Raw genomic sequence first — 26,777 nt, 5'->3', positions numbered from 1 at the left:
GGGTGGCTCAGTGGGTTGAGCCGCTGCCTTCGGCTCGGGTCGTGATCTCAGGGTCCTGGGATCGAGTCCTGCATCGGGCTCTCTGCTCGGCGGGAAGCCTGCTTCCCTCTCTCTCTCTCTCTCTCTGCCTTCCTCTCCGTCTACTTGTGATCTCTCTCTCTGTCAAATAAATAAATAAATAAATCTTTAAAAAAAAAAAAAAAAACCAAAGATAAAAAACCAAAACCTTCCTTTATCTCACATCCGCCTCAAGCTGACTCACTCTGGGCTTCCAGCAAGATATTTCAAGAAGTCTATACTTGCTGTCACCTCTTCCTATCTTTGTTCACTATTTAACTCAGTCTAATACTGATAAACATTTATTGAGCATTTATTATGTACCAAATACTACCATTTTCTTTAAGTGACTTAATCACAATCGAATGAAATGATGTGCACTAGAGATAAAGGAACTGAGGCACAAAAATTACAAAACTTGCAGAAAGCCTCAAGAATAGTGGCAGGCCCAGATTTCACCAAAACCAGGCAGGATCTGACAGCAGATCCATACTCATCAATTCATCCTATGCTACTCCAGTCTGGTTTAGGACCCCCGTAGTCCACTAAACAGGCTTTTCAAAGGGTCTACAATGGCCTACATATTGCCAAACCCAAAGAACATCATGTGCTCATCTTACTCAATTTTGTAGAAGCAATCAGCAGAATGATTATCTTCACACACTTAGCTCTCTTAGCTTCTGAGACACCAAACCCTAGATATCCTTTCTCCTTAACACAGATTGGCCACTTTTCCGTTTTCTACATGGCTTCCAAATGTCAGAGTGCCAAGGCTTCAAACTAAGCTTTCTTGTTTTCTCAAACACATACTTTCCCTGAGGGATCTTAGCCTATCACCTAACACTATTTAAAAGCTTCTGATTCCGAAGTTAGTGAGTGGTCTCATTTCCACATAGTATCAAATAAGCTTTTCAAATCTAAAGTACCCATAATTCTTTTTTTTTTTTTTAAGATTTTATTTGACAGATCACAAGTAGGCAGAGAGACAGGCAGAGAGAGAGAGAGAGAGAGAGGGGAGGAAGCAGGCTCCCTGATGAGCAAAGAGCCCGATACGGGGCTCGATCCCAGGACCCTGGGATCACGACCTGAGCCGAAGGCAGAGGCTTTAACCCACTGAGCCACCCAGGTGCCCCTAGTACCCGTAATTCTTTTCTCTTCCAAAATGCTTCTTCATAGCCCCAATGTTCCTTAATTAGCCAGTTATAAGTTTAGAAAGTTGGCATTGTACTTGATGTCTTCCTGCTATCATGCACCTCAGTAAATCCTGTCAGCTCACCTCCAAAAAAAATCCCAGAATTACTCATTTCTATCTTCAATGCAACATCACAGTCCTAATCTCTAATCACCTTGTGTCAGTGATTATTCTAATCCAAAATGGTCACCCTGGGCGCCTGGGTGGCTCAGTGGGTTAAGCCTCTGCCTTCGGCTCAGGTCATGATCTCAGGGTCCAGGGAGCCTGCTTCCTCCTCTCTCTGCCTACTTGTGATCTGTCAAATAAATAAATAAATAAAATCTTTAAAAATAAAATAAAATGGTCACCCTGCCTCTACACATTCCCATTTCAACCCACTCTTCAAAAGCATCAAATGATCAAGTGTCTAAATGTTAGTCATATCACTGCCATACTCATTTTGATTCTCACTGCATTTAATAAAATCCAGGCCTTCATTCAACACAATGCCTATGATCCCAACATCTTATGCTCCATGTCTGTAGTTTTGAAAACATCCCACTTTCCTTTCCTACTAGTGCATTTTCATTATCACAAAATGAAAAATGTAACAACTCCACACCCCCAACAAAAGCACTTGAGTTAAATCTCAAAAGGGCAGCTGCATGTTCTTGATATTATGTATCTGATGTCTAGCATGTTAACAGGCAGTAAGCAAGTATTTGTCAGAAAGTTTCTAAGAACCTTCTCTCTGATTTATTACACTGAAATAATAAAAAAAACGTAACTTGCTTTATAGTCTCAGCTCTCCTACTAAGTAGATGTAACACACTAAGCTTGTCACTTACTTTTTTTTTTTTTTTTTTTAAGATATGGCGGAATATGCATACTACTCAACAGAGTTGTTCTGAAGATAAAAGGGTTTAGATCATCAGTTCTCAAAAGTGTGGTCCCTGACACAGCAGCACTGGCATCACTTGGGAACTTGTCAGAAATACAAATTCTCAGCTCCCACTTCAGATTTACTGAATCAGTGGTTCTGGAGGTAAAGCTCAAGCAACAAACACTTCTGGTGACTCTAATGTACACTGAAGTTTAAGAATCACTGACTTTCATGAAAACACTAAGGGGGAAAGAAGTTAAAGCTAAATAAATGCAAATTTATGTTATCATTACCTGCATGATAAAATCACATTTAACGTTGTTATTCATTGGTGGTAAATACTAACATTATAAAGCCAAATTTTTTCACAAAATAGCTTATGTTGGTACGTAGTATTTTAGACACAATACACCTTAATTTTAAATACATATGCAATCAAGGAAAGCAAAGAAAGTGTTGTTTATATAACAGGTACAGCTAAGAAATACCTTAAACGGTAGATTTAACGTTGACTGAAAATTAGGCTATTTTAAAGGTTTCGTTGTGCTTGGGGTAAATAAAGGAGGTTTTGTGGCTCTTACATGGTCTGGGTATTACAGAAGGTAGCACTATGTATCCAGGCAATCTGGGATTAACCAAGATTTATCTTACAAATCTTGGCTAATGATTCAGGTATCCACCAGTCAAGTCACTTATCAATTAGAATGAAGTCAGACAGACGCATTTAGGGGGTTCAGATCACCCACCTCCTGACATGCTGAGTAATATGACAATTCTGAACTTCAGATTCAATTTTCTCTATGGGTTAATACAACCAGTCTTGCTGTGGGGGAGGAGTCCTATGCCATGGCCAGTGAACACATAAGGCATTCCCCTGTTTGTCTTAGGGTCAGGCCTGAATTACTCCATTGACTCCAAAGCTGCACAAACATAGGAGCAGAGTTAAGAGAAGAGCTAAGGGAAGCAAGATAGATCAAGGTGGAAAAAATACTTTAGGAAAATGTTCTATGACTAAAATCTTTATATAATTTTCCTAATTGCAGGTGATAAAATGGAGGCAATTTTAAAATGGTATACAAACATGTGGTGCAATTCCCGAGTAGATTAATATATAACATCTTTTAAAAAGAAGATGGGGGACTTCATATTAGAAAGGACTAAGATTTGGGGTACCTGGGTGGCTCAGTCAGTTCAGCATCTGGATCATTTCAGCTCAGGTCACCTCAGAGTTCTGGGATGAAGCCCTGAATGGGCTCTACACTCAGAGGAGAGTCTGCTTGAAGATTCTTTCCCTTTGCCCCCCTCCCCTCCTTAAAATAAATAAATAAATTTTAAGGCGGGGAAGACCTGAGCTGAGATCGCGGTTGGAAGCTTAACCAACTTTACTACCCAGGTGCCCCCAAAACTTAAGCTGTTGTCATGAAAATGTATAGGACAGGGGCACCTGGGTGGCTCAGTGGTTAAGCCTCTGCCTTCGGCTTGGGTCATGATCTCAGGGTCCTGGGATTGAGTCCCACATTGGGCTCTCTGCTCTGCGGGGAGCCTGCTTCCTCCTCTCTCTCTCTCTGCTTGCCTCTCTGCCCACTTGTGATCTCTGTCAAATAAATAAAATCTTAAAAAAAAAAAAAAATGTATAGGACAGGAAGCCTGATATTCCAAAATAAGTCTATCTGAAAAAGACAAATTATATGAAGTATGTGCATGCACTCTTATTTAACTAAAAATTTTTTTTATTTTTTTTTTAATTAAAAAAAAATTTTTTTTAAGATTTTATTATTTATTGGACAGACAGAGATCACAAGTAGGCAGAGAGGCAGGCAGAGAGAGGAAGGGAAGCAGACTAGCAGAGAGCCTGACACGGGGCTTGATCCCAGGACCCGGGGATCATGACCTGAGCCGAAGGCAGAGGCTTTAACCCACTGAGCCACCCAGGTGCCCCTTATTTAACTAAAAATTCTTAAAAATTTCTAAGCTCAAAGGGTATGTTGCAAAGTAATGTTAAGTGTAAAGACAGGGGCGCCTGGGTGGCTCAGTGGGTTAAAGCCTCTGCCTTTGGCTCAGGTCATGATCCCAGGGTCCTGGGATTGAGCCTCGAGTCAGGCTCTCTGCTCCACGGGGAGCCTGCTTTCTCCTCTCTCTCTCTTTCTCTGCCTGCCTCTCTGCCTACTTGTGACTTCTGTCAAATGAATAAATAAAATCTTTAAAAAAAAAAAAAAAAAGTGTAAAGACAGGGGCGCCTGGGTGGCTCAGATGGTTAAGCACCTGCCTTCAGCCCAGGTCATGATCCCAGGGTCCTGGAATCAAGGCCCACATCAGGCTCCCTGCCCTGGCAGAGGGTGGGAGGGGTCTGCTTTCCCTCTCCCACTCTACTTGCTTGTGTTCCTGCTCTCCCTGTCTCTTCCTGTCAAATAATAAAATCTTAAAACAAAAAAAAGTGTAAAGACAGACCATATAGTAGACACCATAACATGTAAAAATAAAACAAATGTGGATTATGCTGTCATTTTTAATTTTAATAAAATAGATAATTTCATATTACATAGAGAGCAAGTCCATCCACTCATCATTGATAAAATTTTAGAAATATTTTCTATAAAAAGTTTAGTACTTGATTGGGAATGAATCCATTAGAACATGATTTCTATAGATACAGTGTTCCCATCCTCACCCCCATTCTTATTTTGAGAAAATTTAAAAATACAGAAAAGTACAAAAAATAAGACAAGATATCCATATACCACAATCCAGAATTATCCAGTATTTTGATATATTTACTTGCAGTCTGTTTAGTTTTAAAGAGAAATGGATGTTTATATATAAAATTGAAGTCCCCTTTAAACAGTCCCCATCCCATCCCTCCCACACTCATCCCCTTTTCCTTCTCCACTCTTCACAAGCAACCACTATCAAGAGTTTGGTCTGTATCTTCCAATCCATTTCAAAAACATTTTAAAACATACATACATATAAGTATCCATTACCAATACATAGTACTGAATTTTGTGAGAAAAGTTTTAATTAAAATTTACAAAAATGTCATTGTAATATATGTGTTATTCTGCAACTTCATTTCCCCCTTCAACATAATTTTTGAGATCTCTGTAATACATGTCGATCTCACTTGTTAAATTTTACAGATATACAGTATTTCATCATAAGCATTTCCCATTTTGTTCCCAATGGGTACTTAAGTTGTTTCCAACTTATGGCTACTATAAATCATGCCACAGTAAATAGACTGTTATATATTTTGAAGCATACAAACTCAGAATTCCTAGGTATTCTTGAACTTGTTATAAGGAATGTTTCCCTACTCCCAAGGTCATAACCATTTCAGTATATAGCTTTTTTTAATACTCCTGTTTTTAACCTCTTGGATCTTACCTCCGTGTATAGTTCATGGTTTGTTTTTTCCTTGAAGAACAGATGACCTCCAAATCATTGTTTATACAGTCTCAGTATCTTCTTACCTCCTACTGCCATTTCTATCATATTCTAAATTCTAATAAATGCATAGGTGTTTCCAGAATCTCTTCCATTCTGCTAAATCAATACAGAAGTCTCTTCTTTTCCAATACTTAACAACTTATTTTTTTTATTACATTGGTGAAAATCTCCAGATCTACGCAGACAGCAATAGAAGCATGTTTACCATTCCCAATTTTAGTGGAAATGCATCTAAAGTTTCAGCATTACCTGCACCATCAGCTTTTTGGTGGGTGCAGGATTTTTATCATACAAATGTCTTTCTCTTCAGTATAAATTCCCTGGTGTCCAGTAACTTTTTCACTTTTGTTTTCCTCCTTTGTGATGCTTTCCTTCAGCACGATTACTTCTGATGTGCTATAGAGGCTTAAATTCTCGATGAACGTTTTCCAATCTTTAAGATATCTACAGGGTTTTTAATGAGTATGAATTTTCTGATGTCTAATGTGGTGTGACTTCTGGCTAAAAGCTTTCCCACATTCACTACATTGATAAGGCTTCTTACCTGTGTGTATTCTCAAATGCAGAGCAAGGGTTGAGAACTGAGAGAAAGCTTTCCCACATTCATTACAACCATAGGGTTTCTCACCTGTATGGCTTCTCACATGCACAGTAAGAGATGAACTTTGAGAGAAGGCTTTTCCACATACATTGCATTCATAAGGTTTATCACCTGAATGAATCCTCACATGCACAATAAGTGACGTTCGTTGAGAGAAGGCTTTTCCACATTCATTACATTCATAGGGTTTCTCTCCAGTGTGAATGTTTTGATGTTTTATGAGGTACTTCTTCTGGCCAAAAGCTGTTCCACATTCACTACATTTAAAGGGTTTCTCTCCAATATGAATTTTCTCATGCTCAGTAAGGTTAGACTTCCCACTGAAGGTTTTTCCACACTCCTTACATACAAAAGGCTTCTCTCCCGTGTGAGTTCTCTGGTGTCTGATGAGGTTTGACTTCTGAATGAAAGCTTTCCCACAATCCTTACACTCAAAAGGTTTCTCTCCAGTGTGAATTTTCTGATGGGTAAGGAGGTTTTCCTTCTGGCTGAAGGATTTTCCACATTCATTACATTCAAAAAGCTTTTCTCCAGTATGGGTATTCTGATGTTTAATGACATACTGCTTTTGGCTAAAGGCTTTTCCACATTCATTACATTCAAAAGGTTTCTCTCTATTATGAAAATGTTCATGTTCGGTGAGATTTGATTTGTGGCTGAAGACTTTCCCACATACTTTACAGGCAAAGGGGTTTCCCCCACTACAAATTCTCTGCTGACTGAGGTGTGACATCTGAATGGAAGCTTTCCCACATTCACAAGGTTTCTCTCCAGTATGAATTTTTTGATGAATGAGAATTTACTTTTGCTTGAAGGTATTTCCACATTTCTTACATTTGAAGGGCCTGTGTGTATGACCTTTCAAATGTAAAGTAAGGAATAAAATTCAAGAGAAATCTCTATCATACACAGTATATTATAAGCTTTCTCTCCAAATATAAATTTTCTAATGCTCAATGAGGTTTTGTTATATTCACTGGTTTTTCTCCAGTAAAAATTTTCTTCTGCTCAATGAATCTGTCATCTAGCTAAAGGCTCCTCAGAAACAGGGTTTCTCTCTAGCCTGACTTCTATGTTTAATGAGGTGTGGCACGTGAGTGAAAGTTTTCCCACATTCAGTAAATTCATAGGGTTTCTCTCCAGTATAAATGCTGTTTTCAGATGGGGTTCAAACTGTTTTAACCGAAGGCATTTCCACACTGATTTACACTTAAAGGGGGTTATTACCTAATGAATAAGTTGTGGCAGGATTTCCGAACTAAATTAGACTAATGATTCTTTCCTACACAACACCCCTCGTGATTATAAGCTAAACAGTATTTCAAACTCTTTCTAGTAAAATTGAAAAAGATGTTGCCATTAAAAGATATAATGTCTGAGATCAGAGGAAGTATTTTTCCAATTTTCTTATATTCACTGCTTTTTTTTCCTCAGTCTTTCCTGGAGATGGACGCAACTTGCTTCCCACGTCTTGTTGCCTCTCTATCTGATCATCATCTTCTCAGGCTTCTTCTAAAATGGAGTACAAAGAATCATCATTTAAAGGAGGTAATGTATAAAAGTGCTTAGTACTGTGGCTGATAAATGGTAAGCCTTGATAATGTTAGCTTTATGTTATCATTATTTATGAATTTTCCCATTACTGGTAATAAAATTTTGGATTGTGCTATTGGGATGAACTATGGAAGCCCACCTCACAGCATGAAAAAATCCTCATGACCAATGTCAACAAATAACTTCTGAGAAGGAAACTTTTGTGGAGGGTATCTGCACAGATAATTAACAATCATAGGCACACAGAACTTAAGGATTCCCATTTCTTAGTTCGGCAAATTGAATGTAACAGACAATGAGGAATTGACAAGTAGGATAAAAAGAGGACACAGAATTGAGAAAGTCTAAGAAAAGGATGTCTAAAAAAAGGAAAGGAATTAACCAACAACTGCTTCCTTCCAAAACCCCAATTAAAAAGACAAGAAAGGGGCGCCTGGGTGGCTCAGTGGGTTAAAGCTGCTGCCTTCGGCTCAGGTCATGATCCCAGGGTCCTGGGATCGAGCCCCGCATCGGGCTCTCTGCTCAGCAGGGAGCCTGCTTCCCTTCCTCTCTCTCTGCCTGCCTCTCTGCCTACTTGTGATCTCTGTCTGTCAAATAAATAAATAAAAAAATCTTAATAAATAAATAAATAAATAAATAAAAAGACAAGAAAAGGGAAGATGGTACAAGTCACAAGCTCACAAGAAAAAATGGATATAACTGGAGATATCAATACACACAGACATTAACAAATTTCCTGATAACATAAGAGCACACAAAAGATTTTCAACACGGCATAGCTGAGGAAGTTTAAGTATGTAAAGATCCTGCAGAAGAAGAAGCCAATGCCAAACCAATTTATGCCACGAAATATCAGAAAGACTAAGGAAACGGAGGTAATCAAGTACCTCAAAAGAAATAATAAAGGATGGTAGCTGAAAAAAAGATATAGGTGCGGCTGGAGCACTACCCTCCCAGTAGGAGGACCACGCGTTTGATGAAATAGAAATCATTCTTGGCAGAAATTTAATCAGAGAAATCTCCAGGCTCAGGGATATCCAATAAGAGATGACAAGGGAGAGTGCTACACTGCAATCAATGGGATTAAATCTGTACATAACATGGTGAGACCTCCAGGACAGTCTGTAGCTCATGCCAAAAAAGGGCTGGCCATCAGGTATATATACCTGTGAGCTGTGAGCAGAGTATAAAAGGCTCCTTCTCTGAAGTACCTGAAAAGCCCATGAAAAACCTCAGTAGGATACCTCTCCAAGATGGTATCTGTCACCTGTACTCATTTTTTTCGGCCAAAACAAAGGACCTAGACACGCCAGGGTTTGTGTGAGTAAAGTGGTATAATATTTCTGTGGAGACCCTGGACCATAAGGCATTTTTTTTTAAGATTTTATTTTTAAATAATTTCTACACCCAATGTGGGGCTTGAACTCACAACCCCAAGATCAAAAGTCACACGCCCACCAACTGAGACAGTCAGGCACCCTATAGCATTTTTAAAAAAGATTTATTTGAGAGAGAGAGAGAGAGAGAATGAGTAGGAGGAGCCCAGGAAGAGGGAGAATAATCTCAAGCAGACACCCTGCTGAGCACAGAGTCTGACAGGGGGCTTGATGTCATGACCCTGAGATTATGACCTGAGCCAAAACCAAGAATCAGACATGTAATCAACTGTGCCACCCAGGCACCCTATCCCATGGCATTTTACTTCTGACTCACAGAAACCTACTAGATGACTAGAAGCAACCAGGCATGAAAGAGCTTATGATCACCTTTCAGTGAATCAGTTTTAAACAGAATTGCAGCCAATAATTCACACACATTTGAGGAACCCCTAGTAATTAGAAAGAAGAAGAAAAAACAAGGGGCACCTGGGTGACTCAGTGGGTTAACTGATCCTCTGCCTTCGGCTCAGGTCATGATCCCAGGGTCCTGGGATCGAGCCCTGCATTGGGCTCTCTGCTCAGCGGGGAGCCTGCTTCCCCCTCTCTCTCTGCCTGCCTCTCTGCCTACTTTTGATCTCGGTCAAATATATAAATAAAATCTCAAAAAAAAAAAAAAGAGAAAGAGAAAATAAGAAACTCTTTAGCATATAGGTAAGGAACAGTAAACAGCAACAAAACCTAAAACCAATCAGACAGATGATATTTTATGAGTGAAACAAAAATATGGTTCTGTAAGGAAAAAACAAAAAGTTCCTTTGAAATTAATTTAAGATGGGGAGTAGGAAGTTAGACTGTATTCTCAATCATTAATAAAAGGGTCATCTTACTATAGAAGGATTACAGTATTTCACCCTAGCAAACTCAGGCATGGCCAGCTACTGTTTGGCCAATGAAATGTAAGTGCAAGTGACAAGTTATTCCCCAGAAGGAGCTTTAAGAAGCCAAATTCAGGGGCACCTAGCTGGTACAGCTGGTGAAGTATGAGACTCCTGATCTCGGGGTTGCAAGTTTGAACCCTATGTTGGGTGTAGAGATTACTTAAAGGGGCACCTACGTGGCTCAGTCAGTTAAGTGTCTGCCTTTGGTTCAGGGTCATGATCCCAGGGTCCTGGGATGGAGCCCCACATCAGGCTCCCTGCTCGGCAGGGAGATATATGTGTCCCCATGTTCAGTGCAGCACTATGGAAACAATCTAAATGTGCATCAACAGATGAATAGAGAAAATATGGTGCATACACACAACGTAATATCACTCAGCCATAAAAAAGAAAGAAATACTACCATTTGCGACATGGATGGAACTTGAGGGTATTACAGAAAGTGAAAGAAGTCAGAGAAAGACAAATAATGTATAATCTCACTTATATGTGGAATCTTAAACAACAAACCAAGCTCATAGAGAACACACTGATGGTAGAGAGAGGTGGGTTTGGGGTGTGGGCAAAATGGGTGCAAGGGATCAAAGGTACAACTTCCAGGTTTAAAATAAGTCATGGGGATGTAATGTACAGCATGGGAACTACAGTTAGTAATACGTATTGCATACTTAGAAGTTGCTGAGAGAGTAGTTCCTTAAATGTTCTCACTGGAAGAAAAAAAAAGTTCTTTAACCATGTGTGTTGACAGACGCTAACTAGAGTTATTGTGATCATTTCATAATATACACAACCACAAATTATGCTGCAGTGTGTGAGGGGGGATGGGGTAACTGGGCAATGGGCATTAAGGAGGGCACCTGATGTAATCAGAACTGGGTGATATTTGCAACTGATGAATCATTAAATTCTACCCCTGAAATTAGTAACATACCATATGTTAACTAGCTTGAATTTAAATAAAATCTTTTTTTAATAAAATCTTAGGAAAAAATTATAATATTGTACATCTGAAACTTATATAATATTGTAGGTGAATTAGACCTCAATTTTTTTAAAAGACAAATTCAGAGCATAAAGCAAGGTAACATATTAGCTGAGTGAAGTTCCAGAAAACAAAAGGAAAACACTGATTAGAGGAGATACTCAAAGAAAAACAAACAAACAAAAAAGCTTGCTCTCCTGTAAGTCATGAATCTCTAGACTTAAAGGGCACACGCAGTACCTTGCACGATGAATAAAAGATGCATACCTACATGTGTCACTGTGACATTTCAAAAGAAAAAAATAAAGAGGCCATTAAAAAAAAAACCCTACTATATATGTATATACACACATATATACATCACCCAACTACACACAGGTATGTATCACCCAAAGAACAGGAATCAGAATGGCACCAAATTTCTCAACAGAAACACAGGAAGCTAAAAGACAAAATTCTGAGGGAAAATTCTAAGCTTAGCCTACCAATCTAATGAGACAAAGGCATTCTTGAGATATGTAAATGTTAAAAAAATTTTTTTTTCAATGCACTTTTCCTCTCAGGATGCTACTACATGAGCTCCACCAAATGAGTAGACAGAGAAGGTGATACAGAATGCAAGAAAGATAGAATATAACATAGGGAAAACAAATGAAAAAGTCTTTGATAATGTTGATGAAAAACTACAAGATCAGAGCTAACTATCAGGTCAGAGTACAGCCAGTTCTGACTGGAACAGAAGAACCAAAATTCTACAGGTAAATCTTCATGGGAAAAAAATGGAAAAAATTTCCCAATGCATTTGACCATGTGGAAACTAGTATTTAGAGGGCTTTTAACTATTCTAAGGTATCCAAGGGAGTTTATGCTAAATACAGAAAACCAAAACAAAAGTATGACAAATATAAATTCCATGAAAGAAAAAATAGCATAGTAATAAATAAAATTCTATACATCTACACATATACGTCTATTGTAAATGAAAGGGTAATAGTTGGGGCGCCTGGGTAGGTCAGTGGGTTAAAGCCTCTGCCTTCGTCTCAGGTCATGATCCCAGGGTCCTGGGATTGAGTCCCGCATCGGGCTCTCTGCTCAGCAGGGAGCCTGCTTCCTCCTCCCCTCTCTCCTCTCTACCTACTTGTGATCTCTGCCTGCCAAATAAATAAATAAAATCTTTAAGAGAGAGAAAAAAAAAGGGGTAATAGTTATCTCAAAAAGATGTCTTAAAGGTTATTTATTTATTTTTTTTTTAAAAAGATTTATTTGCCAGAAAGAAAAAGAGAGACCAAGAGCAAAAGCAGGGGAAAGCATTCGGCAAAGGGAGAGGTAGAAGCAGACTCCCCAACAAGCAGGGAGCCTGATGCGGTACGATCATGACTTGAGCTGAAGGCAGACCCCACCCTGCTGAGCCACAGGCATCCCTTCAATTTGAGTTATTATATTAATGACTTCAGTGGTTAAGAAGAATAAATGAAACAAGATGGGATTGGGAGGGAGACAAACCATAAGTGACTCTTACTCTCACAAAACAGAGGGTTGATAGGGGGAGGGGGATTGGGAGAGGGGGGGTGGGGTTATGGATATTGGGGAGGGTATGTGCTATGGTGAGTGCTGTTAAGTGTGTAAACCTGGCGATTCGCAGACCTGTACCCCTGGGGATAAAAATATATGTTTATAAAAAATAAAATTAAAAAAAAAAATAAAAAATATTATTAAAAAAAAAAGAAAGAAACAAGTCAGACAGTTGTTTATCCTATAAATAGGTAAAATTAAGGTGGGCAAGACAGACTGGAAAAATAAAAATTGATACTAAAGAGTTACTTCTAACTTCAGAATAAATGAGTGTCAGGGCGCCTGGGTGACTCAGTTAAGTATCCAGCTCTTGGTTTCTTTCAGCTCTGGTCACAAGCACACCGGTTATAAGATCCAGCCCCACACCGGACTCCGCACTGAGCACGGAGTCTGCTTCAGACTCTTTCACTCCCTCTGATCCTCTCCACTTGCACGCCTGTGCACCGGCATACTCTCTCAAATAAATAAAATCTTTTAAAAAAATGAGTCCTGGGACGCCTGGGTGGCTCAGTTGGTTGGACGACTGCCTCCAGCTCAGGTCATGATCCTGGAGTCCCGGGATCGAGTCCCACATCGGGCTCCCAGCTCCACGGGGAGTCTGCTTCTCTCTCTGACCTTCTCCTAGCTCATGCTCTCTCTGTCTCTCTCTCAAATAAATAAATAAATCTTAAAAAAAAAAAAAAATCTTATAAAAAAAAAAAGAGTCCTCTCTGGGATTTAATTTCTAAAGAAAAGGAGGAAAGGCACAATGCAGTGTTCTAGAAGCCACCTCCAGTAAGAGGAAAAAGGGGGAAAAAAATAAAAGCAAAAGATAAGAAAACACTTAGCAAGATAAAGCAGCATCTCAGGTCATCAAAGCACCAATCAAACAGAAGAGAGAATTCCTACAGGGGTGACTCACAAGACATAAATAGATCCTTTCTTCTAAAAAGTTAAAATAAGAACATCTCTGCCCACTTTTCACATCGGTGAAAGATAAAGAAAAACAGGGGAAAAAGGGGGGGCACTGCATTGTTGAGAAGAGCAGGAAGTAGCTATAATCTTAATGTCTTATGAGGATTGTTAGCAGGCATCAGCCATTGTTGCTGTTTTTAGGAAGGGTTCTCAGGCACAATGCTCTCCAAAAACATAAGGCATAGCCTCAAGGGACAAATCATCACCTCCTGGTTTTTAACAACAGAATCACTGGGATACAGAAGACTTGGTGGACCCACCAGCATCCCTAAATGGTAGGAAAAGTAGGACTGAGCAAGGAAATACAGAGACACCATCAGTGAATAAAGCTGCTTATAAGTACAGCAAACAGAGGATCACAACTTTCTCCCTAAATTCCTGACTTGTGTATCTAACTTCCTATATGAATATGCACTAAAATGATTAGCAAACGTCACTATCAATAACTCCAAAATGTACCTCTTGATCTATCTCTCAAATTTCCTGAAGTCTTCCTATCTCAGGAAATGTTAAACTCATTCTCTTCTAGTTAAAACCCTGGAACTGTGATTCCTCTTCCTCTTATAAAAAAATACAACCTAAAAAAATACATCAATAAAAAAAAAACATATATCAGCCAATCCTGCCAGCTGTTTCTTGAAAATATCTGAAGAATCTGGGTGACTCAGGGTCTGCCTCCAACTCAGGTCATGATCCCGGGGTCCTGAGATGGAGCCCTGCATCAGGCTCCCTGCTTCTTCCTGTTCATGATCGCTCTCTTGCTTTCTCTCTCAAATAAATAAAATCTTTAAAATATATATATATGTATCTTAAAAATCTGACTCACCACTAGCAATACTATCATTTTCTTACGTAGATTACTGCAATAGGCTGATTAATCTCCTAGCCTTGTCCCCATATACCTTATATTCTATACACCAGCCAAAATATAATTCTAACCTTATCACTGCTCTAACACCAAACCCTTTGATGGTCTCCCAAATCACTCAGAATAAAGACGGGGCCTGTTACCTAACCACACCTATTCTTTTTCCTTTTTGCTCAATGTGCGTAAGCCTACTTTGCCCTGGTCAATATTTCTAAAACAGCAAGTTCCAGCCTCAGGGCTTTCAACACTTTTTGTTCCTTCTGGATGAATGTTCTTCCATCAAATATAACATGCCTCACTTGCACATGCTAAAGCTCCTTTTTTAAAAAAGTCATCCTTTTAGTGAGACCTTTCCCTGATCAACTGATTTAAGATTATAACCGCCAACTAGCCTTCTCTATGTTGCTTTTCCTTGTTTTTTCTCCAGAGCACTACCACCATCTGATAGAATATATATTTTTACTTATTTACTCACAGCGTTGTCTTCCTCAGGAGGGAGGAATTTTTGAAAATTTTGATCAATGACATCTCCTTAATAACTGAAATGGTACCTAATATCATTCAAAAAATACTTATCAACTCTATGAATATACTACATTGATAGAAATGAAAGTTGGTTTACTTAAGCTTATTTCTGTCAAATCTATAAATAAATTTAACTTTGACTCAGCATTTCCACTTAGGATGAATTACTATATAGCTGTTACCTATTTTATCTCTGCTAAGCAATGTAAACAAGTATATATACACTTGTGTATTCAAAAGCATACACCTGCAGACAACCTAAAATGTCCATAAATAGGAGACAGGTTAAATAAAATGTGTTGGTAAGAGTCTCTTCCAAAAAACAAACAAAAACAACTACAGACACGACAGAATACATACTATCATTTATATGAAAAGGAAAAGTGAGGGCTTACATACATATATAGTCGTATTTACAGCACAGATATGCTGCTTTATTTATAGGCTACCTCAAGAAGGCTACATGTGAAACTCTTAAAAATGACTGCATCTTTGAAAAAAATCTATAGGACTGAAGATAAGTGGTAAGAGACTTTCTCAGTGTACACCTTGATGTTCAAAAATGTTACAAGCTCATGTTAGTATACTAAAAAACAAATACAGGGACGCCTGGGTGGCTTCAGTTAAGTTAAGCACTGCCTTCAGCTCAGATCATGGTCTCAGGGTCCTGGCCTTGCTCAGCGGGGAGCCTGCTTCTCTCTCTGCCTCTGCCTGCCACTCTACCTACTTGTGCTCTCTCTCTCTCTGGAAAATACATAAATAAAAAGCTTTTAAGAAAATAAAAAAGTAAAAAGTAAAAGCCAAAAACAGACTCTAACATTTATATGCACATACAGCAGAAAAGGGCAGAACTGATTTCTAAGGCAACAACTTCTGAAAGAGATATATACGTAGGTGGAAAAGAAAGGAAGGCAGGAATTTGTTGATGTGTAATGGGGGAGAAGGTGGGATAAGCAGACAACATGAAGCATGATTAGATGTAAAACATAATTCAGAGGCATTTAACCACTGAAAGAATGAAAATAAGGTAGCAAGTAATAAAAAGGAACCTAAACGTCAGACTATATATACTTTTTTTTTTTTAAAGATTTTGTTTATTTATTTGACAGAGAGATATCACAAATAGGCAGAGAGGCAGGCAGAGAGAGATGGGGAAGCAGGCTTCCCACCGAGCAGAGAGCCTGCTGTGGGGCTTGATCCCAGCACCCTGGCATCATGACCTGAGCCGAAGGCAGAGGCTTTAACCCACTGAGTCACCCAGGCACCCCAAAAAAGACATTTTTTAAATTTTTAAAAATTTTTCATTTATTTAAAAAGATTTATTTATTTATTTGACAGAGCCAGATCACAAGTAGGCAGAGAGGCAGGCAGATAGAGGGGGAAGCAGGCTCCCTGCTGAGCAGAGAGCCCGATGCGGGGCTCTATCCCAAGACCCTGAGATCATGACCTGAGCCCAAGGCAGAGGCTTAATCCACTGAGCCACCCAGGCGCCCAAGATTTTTTTTAAAAAAAGATTTGATTTATTTGACAGAGAGTGAGAGAGGGAACACAAACAGGGGAAAGGGAGAAGCAGGCTTCCCGCAGAGCAAGGAGCCGGATGCTGGGCTTGATTCCAAGACCCTGGGTTTTGACCTGAGACGAAGGCAGATGCCTAAGGACTGAGTCACCCAGGCACCTCAACACTTAAGACTTATAAAAGACAATGCATGAGGAAAAAAGTCTATACAAATTGGGAGGTATGATGAGAGAAAAATCACACAGCAGTAATAGAAATAAAGTGTGAAGTCCTGACATCCAGAACAGAGTTAAGAGGGGCATCTAAAAAGTCTGATTAAATAATGCAGTACTGAAGCAGCAAAAATGATGACTGTAAATGTAAGGCAGCCATCTAAAGAATTCATAACAAGTAAATACTCCCAAGTCTAGGGCCTGTAAGAAAATATCCGAGTATTTCAAAGGTGTCAATGCTGCCTGACCAACGGTGACCTACCTTGCCATTCACTCACCTGAACAAATTTCCTTTCCACTTGGTTCTCCACCATCCAGTGTCTTCTTATTCCAACACAGGATCACATACAGTTTGGTCAGTTTATAACCTGCTTTTGGGGAAATGACACAGCACTAGAATGTTAATGCTGGGGGCCAAAGTACCATCCTAGAACTAAGGCTGAGCCCAGGGGCCTCCAGGCCTTCTCAATGATGAGGAAGGTGCAGTTTCCAGGATTACAAGGAAGTGGCCCTGTAAAAAGAAGGAAGTAATGACCTTTGCCTTAGAGATTAATGCACACACAATTATAATAAGGAACGAGGACTACCTGAAACTTGAATTTCAAAGCCATACTCATTAAACCATTTACATTTCCAGAAATGGGGTAAAAAAAAAAGAGAGAGAGAATTAGTTCTCAGAATTTTACTTACACAAGAAAGCTGTTCATACCTTCTATGACTGGTTGCTACTGTTCTGTACCACCACATTTATACATAGGTTCCTGACTGGATTTTAACCATGGCTATTATTCCTGGATGATTTTAATACTCACATCATGACAATAGCAGTAGATGCCTATCAGAACTAAGTCACCAGAATACAATGCATAGGAAATTGTTCTTACAGTATTCAGGAATAAAGCTGCAAAAAGTTTCCCCAGAGTCCTAACATTTACTTTGTATTATAATCTGGTTAAAACTATGTATCAGAAATGTCCTGTAAATATACATTCATTCATTCATTCACTCAAAAAACATTTTTAAGGACATTATTGGAACTGACAAAATTTGAATATGGATTTTATGTTAAATAATAGCAATGTGTTGGGGCGCCTGGGTGGCTCAGTGGGTTAAGCCGCTGCCTTCGGCTCAGGTCATGATCTCAGGGTCCTGGGATCGAGCCCCACATCAGGCTCTCTGCTCGGCAGGGAGCCTGCTTCCTCCTCTCTCTCTGCCTGCCTCTCTGCCTGCTTGTGATCTCTCTCTGTCAAATAAATAAATAAAATCTTAAAAAAAAAAAAAAATAATAGCAATGTGTTGATGTTAAAATTTTTTTAAAAGATTTTAAGGGCTTAGTTTTTGTTTACCATACCATGGTTATGAAAAACAAAGTACTTGTTCTTAGAAAATCCGCGCTCAAGTACTTATAAAGGAAGCACGTATGCAACTTAGTCTCAAATGGCTCAAAAAAAATTATACACAAAAATATCTGGACAAAGAAAGTAGGAAAAACAAAGCAAAAAAACAAAACATAAATGGTAAATTTGGGTAAAGGATATATGGGACTTTCTAAACTAATCCAACTTTTCTATAAAGTCGAAATCATATAAAAAAAAAGCAAAATCCTAAAAACCTGAGTTACTGCTATACACATACACATTATCATACATATCATACACTATCATACTAACATACTATGTATGTTGAAGAAGCTTGGTTACCAATTTTTGTGCTGGGGTATGGCAGAGATGGAGGGCTTAGAACGTAATTTTAACAGTAATGTAGGGGCACCTGGATGGCTCAGTCGTTAAGTGTCTGCCTTCGGCTCAGGTCACGATCCCAGGAGCCCTGCATCAGGCTGCCTGCTCTGTGGGAAGCCTGCTTCTCCCTCTCCCACTCCCCCTTCTTCTGTTCCTCTCTCGCTGTGTTTCTATCAAATAAATAAATAAAATCTTTTAATAAACAAACAAACAGTAATGTACCTAGAGAGAAATAGGAGAGGGTTAGTTTCCTGAAGACAATCAGCAGGGGAAAGGAGATCAAGTTTGACATTCTATTCAAGTTTGATATCCAGAGTGTCAGGTTTCTGAGCAACATGCAGGCAGGTATATTCATTAGGCAACTGCACACAGACATAATGTGCTCAGAACAGGCCTAGAAAGCCCAGGAAGGATACAGGAATTTACCAGCTGTGAGAATATCAGTGCTGCTGAAGACATAGGTGGAATGTGACTATGACTGCTTAGAGATGTGAAGAAGATAGTCAAGGACAGAATCCTAGGAACACCCAACAGTTAAAGAGGCAAGGAAAGGTTTCAAAGGAGCATGGTGGCTGCTTAGTTTTGTATCTTTCAAGTACTTCTTCTGAAAACTATACAAAATATCAAGAATAGGGACACCTGGGTGGCTCAGTTGGTTAAGCAGCTGCCTTCAGCTCAGGTCATGATCCCAGCGTCCTGGGATCGAGTCCCACATCGGGCTCCTTGCTCGGCGGGGAGCCTGCTTCTCCCTCTGCCTCTGCCTGCCTCTCTGCCTGCCTGTGCTCGCTCACTCTCTCTCCGTCTCTGACAAATAAATAAATAAAATCTTAAAAAAAAAAAAAAAAAGAATAATGGGGGTGGTGGGCGGCCAATACACACTATTATTTTTCATAAAACTAGTAGAAAGAATATGTTCACTCTAAATTATATTAAGTGTAGCCCCAAACACCCAAAATAGCAGATCCAGTGCAGGAACCACAACAGTATGGTATGCACAGCAAGAAAGATTACATAACTGTGAGCAGTCTTTGAAATAACAGATCTCAGAAATAATTAGCAAATATTCACTCTCAGAATGACAGCTGAGTGTGAACTGCTGCAACTGAGTCTAAAATGAACGACAAAACTAGGGACCAAAAAAGCCCTCCCAAACTCCATGTACCAAAGGCAGACCCAAACAAGAGGCCTAAACAGGAAGTTGCAAAAAAGCCTAGAAGAACTGGGAATGCTTTGAGGGATTCCAAGAACTTAAAAAGCTCAGATTTCTGCAGCTAATATTTCTTTACTGAATGAGTAGGCCTCACCCTAAAAGGAACTAATAAAAGCAAGACCTAGATTAAACAGAAAAGGACTGCAGAGAAACCAGAAGTATGCTTAAAAAGTACTTGGGAGTACGGTGTCCCCAGATTTAGCAACGTCCCCAGATTTAGCAACTTCTAAAAGTGAATGTATCAGTCTGGAAGGCAAGTACTGAGAAGAATTATGGGAAACCGGGAGATGCAGATTTAGAAGTCAACCAGGTTATAGTCAATGAGCCAAAGGAGGTGAAGAACTCCTTTGCTTTAAACACTAAAAAGAGGTGTAGGAGCTCTGAAGCACAGAATGCTACTGTTTCCTTTTTCCTGATAATGGTCTCAAAAACTCTCTCATACAAACATGAGTAAACAAAATAATTTGTCTGTGTCCATACAAAGATACTACAAGAAAAACAGTGAAAGCAAACAGCACAATTTTCAAACAGCTGAGCAAACTCACAGGAAAAGTACTGCCACAAAGGAAGAAAGAAAATGAAAACAAAATGAAATTTTTAGAACTTTAAGAAGCAAGCTATATAAAGAACACAATGATAAAACAGACCCTTTACTATAGAGAATAAACTGAGGGTTGCCGGAGGGGAGGTAGGTGAGAGAATGGGTTAAATGGGTGATGGACATTAAGGAGGTCATTTGTTGTGATGAGCACTGGGTGTTACAGGTAAGTGATGAATCACTAAATTCTATTTCTGAAGCTAATATTACATTTTATGTTAACTAACTGGAATTTAAACAAAAACTTGAAATTACAAAAAAAGTTAATAAAAAAAAAATACAATGATAAAGAAACTGAGTGAAGTAAAGGTCACTCAAAAAGAGGGAATGAGGGATGCCTGGGTGGCTCAGTTGGTTAAGCAGCTGCCTTCGGCTCAGGTCATGATCCCAGCGTCCTGGGATCGAGTCCCACATTGGGCTCCTTGCTTGGCGGGGAGCCTGCTTCTCTCTCTGCCTCTGCCTGCCATTCTGTCTGCCTGTGCTTGCTCTCTCTCCCTCTCTCTCTGACAAAAAAAAAAAAAAAAAAAAAAGAGGGAATGAGGGGCGCCTGGGTGGCTAGGTGGGTTAAGCCGCTGCCTTCGGCTCAGGTCATGATCTCAGGGTCCTGGGATCGAGTCCCGCATCGGGCTCTCTGCTCAGCAGGGAGCCTGCTTCTCTCTCTCTCTCTCTGCCTGCCTCTCTGTCTACTTGTGATCTCTCTCTGTCAAATAAATAAATAAAATCTTAAAAAAAAATTTAAAATTAAAATAAAAAAAAAAAAAGGAGGGAATGAAAAGAAAACAAAGTAAGAATGGACATTTTGGGGTGCCTGGCTAGCTCAGTCGGTAGAGCATGTGATAGAGCATGTGACTCTTGATTTCGAGGTTGTGAGTTCAGGCCCCATGCTGGGTGTAGAGATTACTTAGAAATAAAATCTTTAAAAAAAAAAAAAAAAAGAATGGATATCTTACTAGATATCTTATTTTGTTCTGCCTGATTTTTTTTTTTTTAAAAGACTACAGTATTAGAGTTTGGGGGGATTTTTGGTTTCCTTGATTAATGTGATCTTTCCTGGTTGTTTTTTTCATCTGAACCATAGCAGCAGCCTCAGCCCTACACTTTTGGTTTCTACTCACATCCCCAGAGTTGCAGGCAGCATGGGTAACATATATATAGGTAATCATATATCTGACCACAGAAGCCAACATCTTATCCAATGCAAAAACACTGGAGGAGCTTTTATCACATTCTAATAAAAATAAGGATGCCCACTATCTAAAGTATTATATAAATGTAAAAAAATAATCCAGTAAATTAAGCTGGAAATAAAACTAATTTATAGAAATCAATGACTTTCTCATATGCCACAACAATGACTCCATTTACAACAGCAATAGAAAAGATAAAGTACCTAGAAATAAATTTAGTAAGAAGGTCCAAAACCTGAATGAAAAAAAAAATTTAAACACTCCAGAAGACCCAAAAGGAAATTGGAACATATAAAATATGTATCATGCATGGACAATATTTAACATCATAAAGATCTAATGTCCCTTTCTAAGTTATTATATAAATTTAGTGCAATATCAATAAAAATAAGCTTTTTCCCCCCTAGAACTAGACAAGTTAACTCTAAAGTTTACACAGAAAAATAAATAAGCAAGGGGGTGCCTGGGTGGCTCAGTCAGTTGTGTGTCTGACTCTTGATTTTGGCTCAGGTCATGATCTCAGGGTCCTGAGACTGGCTCCGCACTCAGCGGGGAGTCTGCTTGAGATTCCACACACCCCGCCCCGCCGCCAAGCATGCAGGTGTGCACACACTCTCTCACAAATAAATAAAATCTTAAAAAAAAAAAATAAAGAAGGAAAAATAAAGAAAGAACCAGTAACAGACTAGCAACACCAAAATTGTAAAGCTTCAACAATAAAAAGATAAAAAGATAAATACTGGTATATGAATGCAGACCAGAAGATGGATGAGACTATAAACTCCAGAAATAGACCAAATACATGTGAGAATTTATTATTTGATCAAAATGGAATTTCAAAATAGTAAACTTAAAAAACAAATAATGATGCTTACAAGTCAGAAAAATTTGAGGTTCGCAATCAAATAAATGTAAAGGGAATTTTTTTAAAGATTGTATATATTGGGGCGCCTGGGTGGCTCAGTGGGTTAAGCTGCTGCCTTTGGCTCAGGTCATGATCTCAGAGTCCTGGGATCGAGCCCCGCATCGGGCTCTCTGCTCAGCAGGGAGCCTGCTTCCTCCTCTCTCTGCCTGCCTCTCTGCCTGCTTGTGATCTCTCTGTCAAATAAATAAAATAAAATCTTAAAAAAAAAAAATGTATATATTTATTTGAGAGAGAGACACACACTGAGAAGGAACACAAGGAAGGGGAGTGGAACAGGGAGAAGCAGGCTTTCTGCTAAGCAGGAAGCCTGACACAGGACTCCATCCCAGAACACTGGGATGAGGACCTGAGCCAAAGCAGCCGCTTAAAGACTGAGCCAACCCAGGCGCCCTGAGGAATTTTAAAAACTAGGAAATCATTACTTTCCAACCCTTAAAGAAACTGATATAGCCAAGGATTATTTATAAGTGTTGAAACCATCCATTATATCAATGGGGAATGAACATTCATATGGTACCAAAGTAAATCATACAGACTTCATTTAATAAGTGGAGCTGGAAGAACTGTGTAGCCAACTGGTCGAGAAGGGAAAAATATAATCACTAATGATGGACCAGTCAAATCATAAGTTTCTCCTGAGTTATGCCATTTGAAGATCATCTCTGATGTACTCTGGCCAAAAGTCATAACTGGGATTTTTAAAAAACATCATCAGAGATTCCGAATTACAACCCTGAGAAAGTAACCATCACATAAATCAAAGAACATTCTCATGAAAAAGATAATGATGTGTTTCTAAAGATGAATCTAACTTAAACACAGAAATCTAACTTCCTCATTCCAGTTATAAAAGGAAATGTCAAAAAAAAGTTTAAAATGGAAATTAAAAAGAACATTATATCTATATATCTGAATCTTTCAGAAATTTCTACCAGAAATAGTACAAATGGCTGTACTATTATTTCTTAAGGAACTATTATTCTGCAGGTAATAATACTGCTATTTATCGAGTACTTACTACATACCAGGCACTATTCTTTAGAACTTAAAAATCATTCATCTACACAACCAACCACCCTGTGAATTAGATACTATTATTTTCTCTATATCAGTAAATGAGAAACAGGTATAGGCTTAAGTACATCAAGGTACAAAGTGGCGGAGGAAGGAATTAACAGCAGTCTGGCTCCATGGCCCATATCCCCTTAAAAAACAAAAACAGGGGCGCCTGGGTGGCTCAGTGGGTTAAGCCGCTGCCTTCTGCTCGGGTCATGATCTCAGGGTCCTGGGATCGAGCCCCGAGTCGGGCTCTCTGCTCAGCGGGGAGCCTGCTTCCTCCTCTCTCTCTGCCTGCCTCTCTGCCTGCTTGTGATCTCTGTCTGTCAAATAAATAAACAAAAATCTTAAAAAAAAACAAAAAACAAAAACAAAGGGGCACCTGGGCGGCTCAGTGGGTTAAAGCCTCTGCCTTCAGCTCAGGTCATGATCCCAGGGTCCTGGGATAGAGCCCTGCATCAGACTCTCTGCTCAGCAGGGAGCCTGCTTCCCCTCCTTCTCTCTCTGCCTGCCTCTCTGCCTGTTTGTGATCTCTGTCAAATAAATAAATAAAAATCTTAAAAAATCTTAAAAAAAAAAACCACCAAAACCAAAAACCAAAACAAAACCCCACAAAAAACAAAAAAAGAAAAAAAAAAAACCTTAACTTTTAAATACTAAATTCATATACTTAGAAAACCAGCATAAAAAGTTATTTGCCAGGGCACTGGGTGTCTCAGGTCATGATCCCAGGGTCCTCAGTCAAGCTCCCTGTTGCTTCTGCCTCTCTCTCTGCCCCCAACCCCGACTTGTGCTCACTCACTCTCTCTCTCTCTCTCTCTCTCTCGAATAATCTTTAAGAAAAAAAAAAGAAAGGGGGAAAAAAAAAAAAAGGAAGCTATTTGTCTATGCCCTACCTATCTCAGTACAACAACCCCAAACAGAGATAGCCACTTCCATTAGTTTCTTGCCTATCTTTTGAGTTTTCTAATGGAAACAAATACATTTATTATTTCTGCCCCTTCTTACTTCAAATGAAGCATACCATACATTTGGCGTCTTGTTTTTTTTCACTGCACGATACATTTTAGAGTTATTTCAGTGTCAATATACAGAAAGCTTCTTCCTCGTTCTTTTGTACACTTGTATATTACTCTGTTGTATAAATGGACCTAATTTTATCCAATAAATCTCCTAGTGATGGCTAATCTTTACCTATGCTAAACACTGCTGCAATGAGCAACCTCACACCTGTATCATTTCATACATATGCGGGTACATTTGTAGGATTATTTCCAGATGTGAAATAGCCATGTCAAAAAGAAAATACATTTTAATTAGAGACGCTGCCAAATTTCCCTTCATTGGCCTGCTTCGTGCTAACACCAATACAATTTTAATTTCTAGAGATTTATATTTTAAAATGTTACCACTAGATGGATCGATCTAGAGAGTATAATGCTAAGCGAAATAAGTCAGTCAGAGAAAGACAAATAGCATATGATTTCACTCGTGTGGAATCTAAGAAACGAACAAAGGAAAAAAAAAAAAAAAGACAAACCAAAAAAACAGACTCTTAACTATAGGGAACAAACAGATGGTTACCAGAGGGGAAGTGGGTGGGTAGGGGGAAGGGTGAAACAACTGAAAGGGATTAAGAGTACACTTGTCTTGATGAGCACTGAATAATATATAGAACTGTTAAATCACTATACTGTATACTTGAAACACATAACAGTGTATGTTAACTATACTGGAATTGAAATTCAAATAAACGAAAAACAAAAGAACATTAGCGCCGGGCTCCCACTTCCCCACATCCAACTGCTTTTCTTTTTCAGAGGTTTTACCGCTATTCTAGCTTATTTTTCCATATGAAATCCATAATCAGCTTATCTAATCCCCCCCCCAAAAAACTGTAGATGCTTTTATTAGGATCACACTGAATTAATAAATTTACTTAAATCTGCACACGCTTTCTGACGTCTCCCTATTGAAAAACACGGTGTATCTATTTGATAATATCTCCTGTTACGCCTTCTCAACACTTTTTAGAGTTCTTTTCTAATAGTTTTGCATACTGCTTATTTCTCATTTTTATTGCTATTGTAAACAGTTTTCTACTATGTCTTCTAACTGGCTGTTGTCTATTTGAAGACTGTTGATTTGTAAGTATTAAATTGGTACCCACTTAACTCTTATTTTTAAAAATTCTGTTAGGGATGACTGTAGGGATTCCTTAGAAAAACCATTTTTGCAGACAAGAGTTAACGGTCTTTGTTACTTCACAAAATCCATTCAACTTGGGAACACCTCGATTCACTTAGGAGTCAGACACCTAGAATCTAGGTCAGACTAGTAAATAAACATTGCGACAACTAAATTTTCTTCAAAGAATGAAGATTACTATGCCTAATCTAGAACTCCAAACCCTTGACTCTAATCCCGGGCTTCCTGTGCTATATGACGCTGTTGCTCAAAGTGCAACGTCGATATTTAATCTAGGATTTAACAGCAGCCCTATTAAAATACCCTTCAGATTAGAAGATCTGAGATCGTCTGAAGCTCTTCCACCAACAAAAAGTGCCTTCGAAATAGTCTTGCTTGCTTAAAAAAGAAGAAACAACGGTGATCTGTATTCTACTTCAATTAAAAGTAAATGCATTTTATATAAAAATTCACTTTTAAATCATTTATCATCAAGCTTTTTCCCCCCTTCAAAGAATCAAATAAAAAACACTCCACGGAGATGGCACCGTTATTATCAGCACTTTCGACAAGGGAAGTGCGGCTCGCAAATTATTACCTCACTAGTAGTCTCCTACATCTCCCTCTCAGATGCAGCCATACACAATCCTGCACTCACAGTTTCTCACTCAATAATCCCAACATCCAAACTTGCGGGCAAACTCAGGGTCACACACGCTCGAACCCTCCTCAGAAACCCCCACCCCCACCCCGCACGTAGGCCAGAAGCTCTTAAACCCACTCCTCATCCCCGCGCCGCGCCCCAACAGATCCAGAATCCTCCCCTTCAACCTCCCCGACCCGACCGGCCCAAGACGCCCACATCCCACCTCCTACTTTCGCGCCACGTGGACCCAGGGGCCGGACTGACCCGCGGACAAAGACCAAAATGTCCACTCGGCGCGCTGCGCCTGCGCACTCCGAGGGCGAGCGAACACTCCCAGAAGTCTCCGCGACGCGGCCCTCACGGTCACCGTGGCCAGGCCTAGCCTGGTATTTGATTACCTTCTGTCTACAGCAACGCCGCTTTTCCGGCCTTGAACTACATTTCCCTTTAGGCTTTGCTGGTCAGCACTCTGTCCCACACGAACTTGGCTGCCTCGTCCAGTAATTATGGGGCTCTAAGGGTGAGTCGTCTTGCTTTAGAAGAAAATCAGCTGAAGCCTGGTGGGAAGTC

At 39.3% G+C, this 26,777-nt stretch overlaps 1 protein-coding gene across 10 annotated transcripts; it reads right to left on the bottom strand.

Annotated features, from left to right (window-relative positions):
- Positions 1-4,599: 4,599 nt before the first annotated feature.
- Positions 4,600-26,743, bottom strand: ZNF146 (zinc finger protein 146). Of its 10 annotated transcripts, XM_047709618.1 has the most exons (4): positions 26,431-26,517; positions 25,886-25,960; positions 16,938-17,170; positions 4,600-7,671 (listed from the first exon to the last, which is right to left on the bottom strand). In XM_047709618.1, the coding sequence occupies exon 4, from the start codon at positions 6,890-6,892 to the stop codon at positions 6,014-6,016; it is 879 nt and encodes a 292-aa protein (XP_047565574.1). In that variant the 5' UTR covers positions 6,893-7,671; positions 16,938-17,170; positions 25,886-25,960; positions 26,431-26,517; the 3' UTR covers positions 4,600-6,013. The 10 variants fall into 10 exon arrangements, with proteins under 10 accessions (XP_047565574.1, XP_047565577.1, XP_047565573.1 ...); XM_047709621.1 differs by lacking the exons at positions 25,886-25,960; positions 26,431-26,517 and adding an exon at positions 26,606-26,743 and having other exon boundaries at positions 16,938-17,030; XM_047709617.1 differs by lacking the exons at positions 25,886-25,960; positions 26,431-26,517 and adding an exon at positions 26,606-26,740.
- Between the last annotated feature and the right edge of the window lie 34 nt (positions 26,744-26,777).

This window comes from Lutra lutra, chromosome 17 (assembly GCF_902655055.1).
Source record: "Lutra lutra chromosome 17, mLutLut1.2, whole genome shotgun sequence".
In the NCBI taxonomy this organism is placed as follows: domain Eukaryota; kingdom Metazoa; phylum Chordata; class Mammalia; order Carnivora; family Mustelidae; genus Lutra; species Lutra lutra.
The sequence above is the reverse complement of the archived record's forward strand: the minus strand, read 5'-3'. Positions and strand labels throughout refer to the sequence as shown.

Coding starts and splice junctions, on each gene's coding strand:
- ZNF146 (XM_047709621.1), bottom strand. CDS start 6,892: ATGTCACACCTCAGTCAGCAGAGAATTTGTAGTGGGGGAAACCCCTTT.